This window comes from Branchiostoma floridae, chromosome 10, assembly GCF_000003815.2.
Source record: "Branchiostoma floridae strain S238N-H82 chromosome 10, Bfl_VNyyK, whole genome shotgun sequence".
Classification (NCBI taxonomy): domain Eukaryota; kingdom Metazoa; phylum Chordata; class Leptocardii; order Amphioxiformes; family Branchiostomatidae; genus Branchiostoma; species Branchiostoma floridae.
Genome location: NC_049988.1, coordinates 12,179,980 through 12,189,154, shown reverse-complemented (window position 1 = coordinate 12,189,154; position 9,175 = coordinate 12,179,980). Strand labels below are relative to the sequence as shown.

General features: G+C 38.7%; 1 protein-coding gene across 1 annotated transcript in view; it reads left to right on the top strand.

Moving 5' to 3' along the window:
* The first annotated feature begins 401 nt into the window (after positions 1-401).
* LOC118423940 (G-protein coupled receptor 54-like) overlaps positions 402-9,175 on the top strand; it is a 14,811-nt gene continuing 6,037 nt past the window's right edge. The window contains exons 1-4 of the mRNA XM_035832266.1: positions 402-760; positions 5,123-5,258; positions 6,087-6,337; positions 7,452-7,586. Coding sequence (XP_035688159.1) covers positions 434-760; positions 5,123-5,258; positions 6,087-6,337; positions 7,452-7,586 — 849 coding nt within the window. The 5' untranslated portion in view covers positions 402-433. The remainder of the gene's footprint in view (positions 761-5,122; positions 5,259-6,086; positions 6,338-7,451; positions 7,587-9,175) is intronic.

Here is a 9,175-nt window from a genome sequence, read left to right as displayed (position 1 = left end):
TTGTAGAATTCCATTCTCTGGACTCTTCAGTGTATTTTTTTCTGTATAGTACATAAGTTGGCACTTCAAAGGTTAAGCTCGACGGAATAATTGGTATAATAACAACGAAGGAGACGAATAACAAAGTTACAAGGTGTTTTCACCAAGACAAGGTATGATGTGCTATATGAATAGTTATAATACTGCTGACCTAAAAATGGTTCTTAGAAAAAATCTCAATTTTCAAAGCCGGAATGGCCTCCAGTAACAGCGGTATAATCCTCATTGACTCCATTCTTTCATGTGTATTGAACCACTAGATGGATAAATATGCATGTAACTACAATCACGCCATGCGTAGGTTGTTAAGATTGGTCTGGGACACGTAGAATAAAAAAAAAAACAGTTCTGTCGAGATCGATTAAAGGTTGCAGGGCAACAAAAGCTCTTCAAAATGCCCGTTGGAATCGTCGACAGGCTGGTAAATTTCACTGGGAATTCTACCAGCTTGCTTGACATACCGACAACGATAGAAGCTTATGTAGCGCCAACTTTGTATTCCGTTATTTTCTTGGTTGGTGTCACGGGCAACTCGCTGGTGATCTACATCGTGGCCCGCTTCAGCGAGATGAGAACCGTTACCAATTATTACATCGTCAACCTGGCCGTCACCGACCTGGCCTTCCTGGTCTGCTGCGTTCCCTTCACGGCCGCTAACTACACGCTGCCGTCCTGGATATTTGGAGAAGCTCTGTGCAAGCTCGTCAACTACCTAAAACAAGTGAGTCAGTCCGCTACAAGCAGAGGTTAGGCTCCGTTCATGCCGTTTTAGGCATTTTTTTCGGGCGTTCTATTTCCTACCGTTTTCTTTATGTCTCGCTGCTTGAAGACGGTACAAACTAGAAAGTCCGATAAAAACGCCTAAAACACGTAAAAAAACAGCCGGAGTGTAATAACCTCTGCTTGGAGAGTAGTGTCAGTACGTATTGGAATACACTGATCCATCCAGATCACGTCCTCATCCAGAATCTGTCACGCTAGAAACACAAAACTGGATGTCCAGGAAAGGTAGTTTTACTTGCAATCTGTTCTATATGGAAATTTAGTATGTGCTTCGGAGCGTATTCTGGATACGACAGTGTTTCGGATACAATATTATACATCGCCACGAAACACGTACCCGCTTCAAACATCACGTTGACTCCCGCCTACTCAACTACAAACACGTCCACAGCATTTAACGACAACATTGTATTATTCTCCGAAGTAGAATAATTGTTTTCGAAGAATTGTTGTTGACAAAACGAAACTACTTATCAGAACAAAAGAAACTTATCAAAAACTAATCTTGTCTGCCTGGTACGTGTTTTGGCTGTACATGAAACAACTTTTATAATTACAGGGTCAGATATTGTGAATTCATGAAGGCCACATTTTCCCGTACGTTTGAAACTGCTTTTCGGTAGAAGCAATACTATAACGGTTAGATACAGATGAATACAGCTAGATTATGGTACACATTGCAGCCATGCATATGACTAGATTTCAGCGTTTGAGAGTTTTGTTTCTAAAAAACTTACGCCCACTCTAAAAGTGAGTAAGTATCTTGCAAACTTCTAGTCTTATAATTGGACTGACACCGTCTATGTTGCCTTCTCTAAAGTTCGAATCCTTGGCATCACAGCATGCTTCCCTTACTTTACACATTAAAACAGCATCAATTTGTACGTTTATGACGTGTGCTCGTGGGACATCTTGTTATCTCACGGCAGAGTTAATGGACGTCATATGATAGTGGGATAATCACTCATGCGATGCCTTAATTTGAAGTAGCAAATTTTCCTAACAGCAACTTTCTGACCTGGACAGTAAATGAGTGTGTGTTTATCGGTAATGTATGTTTACATCTGTATGGGGGTATTGAACTGTTTCCATACAGTAGAAACTCCACTTCTGGTTCCAATTAGTAAGCAGGAGACCCTAGTTCAATCCTGGGGTACATCCTGGTATGAGCTGCACCTGAAAGTTGTGATTCTACAATCTTGTTGTATACTTCTAGATTACACACGAGGATAGGGTTGTGTCTCTGTAATTGTTAGATCCTTAGTGTCACCGCCTTTATGTATGGGGACTATAATGCCTACTAGTATTTGCCAGTCTTGTGGGATTTCTCCCATTCTGTAACAATGTTGAAAAAGTGCGGTAACGGAGCTTTACAGTTCATTACCCCCGTTCCTTTAGGAGCTCGTTAACGCTCTGGTCATGGACAGGGATGCTATTATTTTGCGTACTGATTATTGCTGCTTTGCATGACTCCACTGAATGATACTGTAAATGCAGAAATGTTCGCGGTGGATTAATGTTCACGGTTTTCGCGGTGACCACCTTACCGCGAACTTAAAACCACCGCGAACATTTTTCTATTATGGTATTAGACTGCAGTCTATGGTGTTACCGCGAAATTAAAACCACCGCGAAAAGTCCTTTTTCCCTCTACCGCGAAATTAAATCCCCGCGAACTTAAATGCATTTACAGTACTTCTTCCGTATCAGCTTTCGTGAATAATAATTCTTCCGTATTAGCTTTCGTGCGTTTTCCATATCATGTTCGGGACGGATGAGTGGTCTACACAACCTAACTACCGTACTTATTAAAAGTTTTGTAGACTGTTTTTCTATAAACCAAAAGATACGAAACTTGGCACAGTTATTGGCTGTTTCAAGACCAAGAAGTGTGCAAAGTTTGATCTCTTTCTACTTAATATTAAAAAGTCCACTACGGAAATCTTAAGCAGCCCACCCCTGACTAAAGACACTGATGACCGTGGTTATATCTCACACCCACGGAATGAAAAAAAAAGAAAACATGGTTGAATTTCAAATGTGAAAATTGGCATGTGACTTATGGAGAAATGGAAATTGATACTTGCGCAGTTTCCGTTTCATACTATAGCTACAAGTGAGTCAGGGTACCTTGGGGTAATCAGTTTTGCACCGATGGTATTGTTAGGTCCTTTTGACTAGTCGCGTTTATCGTCTGTACAGATACATCCAAATTGTGATTTCCTTGGTACCCCCCCCCCCCTAAATACTTACCAGTCTTCTGTGGGTGTAATGTTCCGGTCTTATTGATGCGTTTTTCCTTCTTTCAGACATTTTATGTTATAATGCGTGCATTACATGGGCGCGTTCATAATGAAGCTACTTAGACTGTATTGTTATTATCCATTCTTTGTTGAGAACATTTACCCTTCATCATGTAAACAACAACCCCCAACAACCTCTATACATATAGTCTTTTTTTATAACAATTACAAAATGCAGTTAGCCAAGCATCGCAACAGGCACTTATTAGCTACCACCAGTCAACCGCACAACTCAGAACCCAGGACTGTGTACCTCTGACCTAGAGCGCGGCTGCCAAACTTTACCTGCTAATTTATTCAGTTACAAGCAAACTTTCACCAATCCAACTTTTGAGATCAGCCCGGCACCCAAAAGAGATCCGAGCCAAAAACTATCCTGTGCCCACTCGAAGACCTTCCAACTTGAACATTTCCGGTACTGGGTGGTTTTATGATGACAATTCGTGATATTTAGATGGAGGATGACTATATTACATTATGGTTTCGTTGGCAAGGTTTCGTTATTATTACTCTTAGTTTATCATAAAGGAGACTACATATATATTCACCTTCAATCAACACATCGCATATTCAGAACAGCAATGTCCGCTCTGATAACTCACTTCACTCTACCAACGGAAAAAGAAAAAAAGACTACTGGATTTCAGAAATGAAACTTATCATGACATGAGATATATTTTTGATATATGTGCAAATTCAGTCTGCAACAATATACCTAATCGTGGGTCATTAAATTTAAACTGGACGATAATTTAACCTCTTTTGTACTACTCATTGTTCGTGACAGACTTCCATGTATGTAGTTATCTTGTCATATTCTTCAAATCAACTCAGTCGTCCTTAATAATCTCAACAAGAAATTGAGATACCTGAGACGATAATGTGCATTTATCTTTGTGACAAACGTCAACCCATTTGAAGAGAAAAATGGCTTCATTGTAAAAGTATTGTTACATACTCGAGATAGAAGTTGATAGCATCCACACTACACCACTGATGACTTACTACACCCACAAACATAGCACAATCTATTCTCTACAGGTTCCCTCTCCAGGTCGTTAACGCTTGTTCACCTTTATCCGTATAGTAACCTGTATCCGTTGTTTTTTTGGAGAAGGGTATTTATGGATATCAAGTCTGCGTCAAAGTGCCATATTTTCTAATTACATTTTTATACATCAAAAATATTCAAACCAATGTCTATCCCTACTTTTAGAAACAATGGATAAAGGTTACCCCACAGGAAAAAGGTAAACTAGCGTTATAAAGCATTGTTCTTGAAAATTTAGTTTTATCCCGACATTAGATTTACACATTTTTTTAGCAATAGACACATTTTAGCAATGCTAAACTCTATGTTGTTGTCATGTTTTGCTAAAATATTCACCTGTATGATTATTATCATGTAATTGTTGTCAGAAATGCAATTGCGGACATGCAAGAATCTTGATCACCTGAGTGTTTGACATATTCTATGTGCTACAGCCACATGGTTCAGACTGATTACTTTCATCGGCATGATTAAAGGATTTACAAGAAAAACATAAGCTTGTTATGATTGGAGATGGAAAAATCTGCACCAAAGTCCTTTGTTTGTTTTAATAAGAAGGTTTTGTTCTGAACAGCCTTACATAATTAATAATCTTTCTATCAAATAAGCTTTTTTTGACCAAAAAATGACCACAGATATGATAGTCAATAAAGAAAGAAAGAAAGAAAGAAAGAAAGAAAGATTTTTTGGCAAAAATGCAAATCCAAATATGCCATGTTTGTTGCACTGTAGTATTAACACTGATAACATGTAAGAATCTCCAGGTAGATCTCCAGGTAGGTATCATAAGAATTTTAGTTGGCCAAGGATATTCCTGGATATTAACATGTAAGGCAAATTGTTGTATAGGGCTACTGGCTAGTTACATAGACCTAGTACAATGTACACGTAGATTCTAGGATATGACATAGATAGAAGACGTAATGAGCTGCATTATGTTTTTCAGGTCGCGGCCCAGGCGACCTGTCTGACCCTAGCCGTCCTCAGTGTGGACCGGTACTGCGCCATCGTCCACCCGCTTGCCTCTCTGAAGTACAGGCGGACCCGTATCGCTTTGGTCGCAAGCGTCTGCACGTGGGCAGGTACGAGTTAACGTACTTATCTATGGATGAGTGTACATTCTGCAATTATTGTGGAATCAAAATCTAGTTTTGTATCAGGGAATGCATTACAGTATCAAACGCCTATCAGTTGATCAAACCGTCGAATATTGCTGAAAAAGCCGTTGGATTAGACAAGTACGGATATCAAATATTGGACTTTTTAAACATTCCCTTTATCGGTCAACGCTCAACGTACAAGATAGCTAGAGCGATATGTTATGTAATTTCATCTGACGAAATGAATAACTAAACCTATCTAAATCTATACATCGACTTTAAGTTTAAGAGTACAGGTCCTTCCTGGTAAGTTCAGTTGAACACGCTTTACCGTCTGGTCTCCTGGATTACATCTGAAATGGGATATTCACTTTTTAGCTCAATACTTTCATAAAGGTGTAAATCTCAATACACAAATGAAGAAATAAGACAGTAACTGTTAGAAAACTAGGTGAACAAAACATTTCTTCAAGCTATTATAACAGCGACGTCCACTTTTAACGCACACAAAATAAAGCGCTAACCAACAACCTTCCGGACTGTCCTTTGATCCATCTCAAATTGAAACGACCCGAGGTCTATGTCACGTGATCTGAACGGACGTGTGACGTCGGCATTGGGTCAAAGGTGTCCGGTAGTCTGTATTGGCTCTCGTTTTTGTTTTTCTCTTGATGTTGAAACGACCTGAGGCCCATATATGTCACGTGACCTTAAGGGACGTGTGACGTCAGCATTGGGTCAAAGGTGTCCGGCAGTCTGTATCGGCCCCCGTCTTTGTTTTTTATCCTGTTGTTGTTTCTTTATTCCCAGCCTCCGTCATCCTGGCTATTCCGGTGGCGATCTACTACCGCCTGGTCAACTTCAACTTCCACGGCATGCGCACGTACTGCCGCCCGGTGTGGCCCTCAGTGGCCTGGGAGCAAGGCTACATGATCTACACCGTCCTCGTCACCTACGCCATCCCGATGACCGTCTGCTCCAGCGCCTGTTTCTGCATCGTCAGGCAGCTGTGGAACCGCTTCAAGGAGCGCGAAAATGGGCCGCTGTCTTCCATCATGCAGGTGAATAACCGTTGAGTTTGTCTAGAGATGCACTCTCACTGGACGTGGGGCATGCTTGCGGTATTGCTGGGTTCGGAAGATACTCTGCGAATTTCAGAGACAAAGAACATTCTTACTTGTTGTGTATTTTGTCGTATTCTACGTCATACTTTTACGTATTACGCAATATCTGAATTATAAAAAATCGGAGAAAATGACAAAACAGTGACGCAGTGAACGAACCCAGCAATGTCGCAAGCGTGCCCCACGTCCAGTGAGAGTGCCACGTCCACCTTTACCGAGGCTTAGGAAAGTCTCAGGGTTAAGACCTTTGAAAGGTTCTAACGTCATTGGGGGGATGTAGGGATGCGCGGAGAGAATGTGACAAAAACCTTGGTGCCCATAGGTGTAATCTATGTCTCTCATTGGCTCAAATCTACCTTTCTACTATTTTCTAATACCTTCCTGTGAGCAACGAAGGTTTGGTGATTTGCATTCTAGTAACTGAGCAAGTATTTTGAGAAATGTTATGTCACAAAGTAGCATAGAAATACTCAATGTATGTAATATTTCCATTTATAATCTAACGTAGATTCCACTCGATACAGTATTGTAGTAACTGAAATTGTTGTAAGAGTTACTAACGTGGATGTGTAGCATTCGACTGTAACCTCTGTTATCTGTGCATTGCCATACACTGTCACTGATGCAATTGTTGTGTAATAACCCATCTATCTATATAACTATCTAGTATATAACAGTTAATACGCATAACAGTCGTCATCCATCATCCAATCCATTAGAGCGGTTACCATGCTGTGACTTAGCGATTCAACAGAGCGCTCAACGAATGTTACGGATTAAAAAAAACGAATCTTTTCTTTTTACACTTTGTTCTGTTATATTTTCTGTCATACTTCTACCTTTTGCATGATATTTCAGTTACAAAACCCATGTTTCTAGGTCGCAGCGATGTAGCTAGCAGCGCGAAATCACATTTAAACATCCATGTAACAGAAGCATATTTTTTTATTACGTGGGTGTCGTAATATTCAATGTAGGAGTCGTAAGGTATTTTGCTACTAAGGAAGTCATGCAGACATCAATCGGAAATGTCTTTTTTTTTAATTTTCAGACCAGACGCGTCATATCCATGGTAGTGGGTGTGGTCATCCTCTTCGGAATCTGCTGGCTGCCGAATCACGTGCTAAACCTGTGGCGAACAATCTACATCCGCAACAAGATACCAGCTTCTGTCTACTGGGCTAAGGTTTCTAATCTGTTACTTCACGCTTCTGTCTTTGTTTGTTTGCTTGTTTATTTGCTTGTTTGTTTGTTACTAAAGAAGAATAAAAACAATAAATACTAGACAATAAAATATAAAAGACAGTACAAGGGGGCCAAAAGTTTCTGCTCATAAGAAGGTCTCCCTTTACAACTAAACTAAACAAAAGAAATGAATATGGATTATAAATAAAGGGACCAATAGAATGCAAAACACATTATACTAAATAAAGAACCATAACTTAGATTAAACTGACATGCAACGAAGATGATGATGAATTTAGGTAATAATGTATGGATATAAGTTGAAAATTGAAGGTTACCAGTACTAAATAAGGAAGTGTAAACCAATTAAAGAAGTGTAAATAAGGAAGTGTAAACCAATTAAAGAAATATAAGATTATCTATCAGCTTTAGTGAGACTCAATTATAATGTCTTATTTAATCTGTTCCAAACTGTGGGACCACTGTCTTCAGCTCATTGAACAATTATTACATCTAACTTTAAAAGCCAGAGGATGCCATCCATATAATCAAATCAACATGGCCTAAATAAAATGGAAATACCAAATCAGTTGAAACCATCTGTGGTTTGTTTTCCATTTCCTTAAATAAGAATGGGAAAAAGTGGACTGTTATGCAGGCATATTCTGACGCTCTATGACTTATGTGAAGTAGAACTAGCATTTAAACCTTTACCGTTTTCACCGCAAGGCACATCCGTAGTGTAATTATTACTCCTTTGTACATCCCTCATATAGTCTTGAAAGTTCTGAACTGGTTACGACTGCACTCAGACATCACAGCCTGCGGCGGAACATATTTCTGTCTGGTTACCCTATAAGAGTCGACAGACGTTAAGTCTGTCTGGAAAAATGTCCCATTCTCCTATATGACTACCGTTGTTCCGGTGTTCTAACATTGGCATATACGGCGAATTAGAATATGTCTTCCGTTCTATTTTATTTTATTTTATTTTATTTTATTTTATTTTATTTTATTTTATTTTATTTTATTTTATTTTATTTTATTTTATTTTATTTTATTTTATTTTATTTTATTTTATTTTATTTTATTTTATATTTTATTCTATTCTATTCTATTCTCTATTCTATTCTATTCTATTCTCTATTCTATTCTATTTTATTCTATTCTATTCTATTCTATTCTATTCTAACATTATTTATTTTATTATGTTCAGTTTTGTTGTATTCTATTCTATACTGTTCTATTCCATTCCAAACTATTCCATTCTATTTTCTTTTCAATTCAATTCAATTCAATTATATTTTATACCAGTTCATTGTCCACTTTTTCCTTCTCCCTTACCTAGCGTTACTGGGTGTCGCCTGCAAAGTAATGGTCACACTAATTTGAATTTTGGACCACATTCATATAAGACTTTACGCTTGACATCTGCGCTTTGAAATCTGAGTTGTGCTTATTATTTCTGGGTGAGGCCGAGGACTTATTGATCACCCCTCGTACATTGACCAACATTGCCCTGACACTTAATATCCCATACATGTGTATATAGAATGTGTATCATGTGGGGTCAATTGAGGATACTAGTAA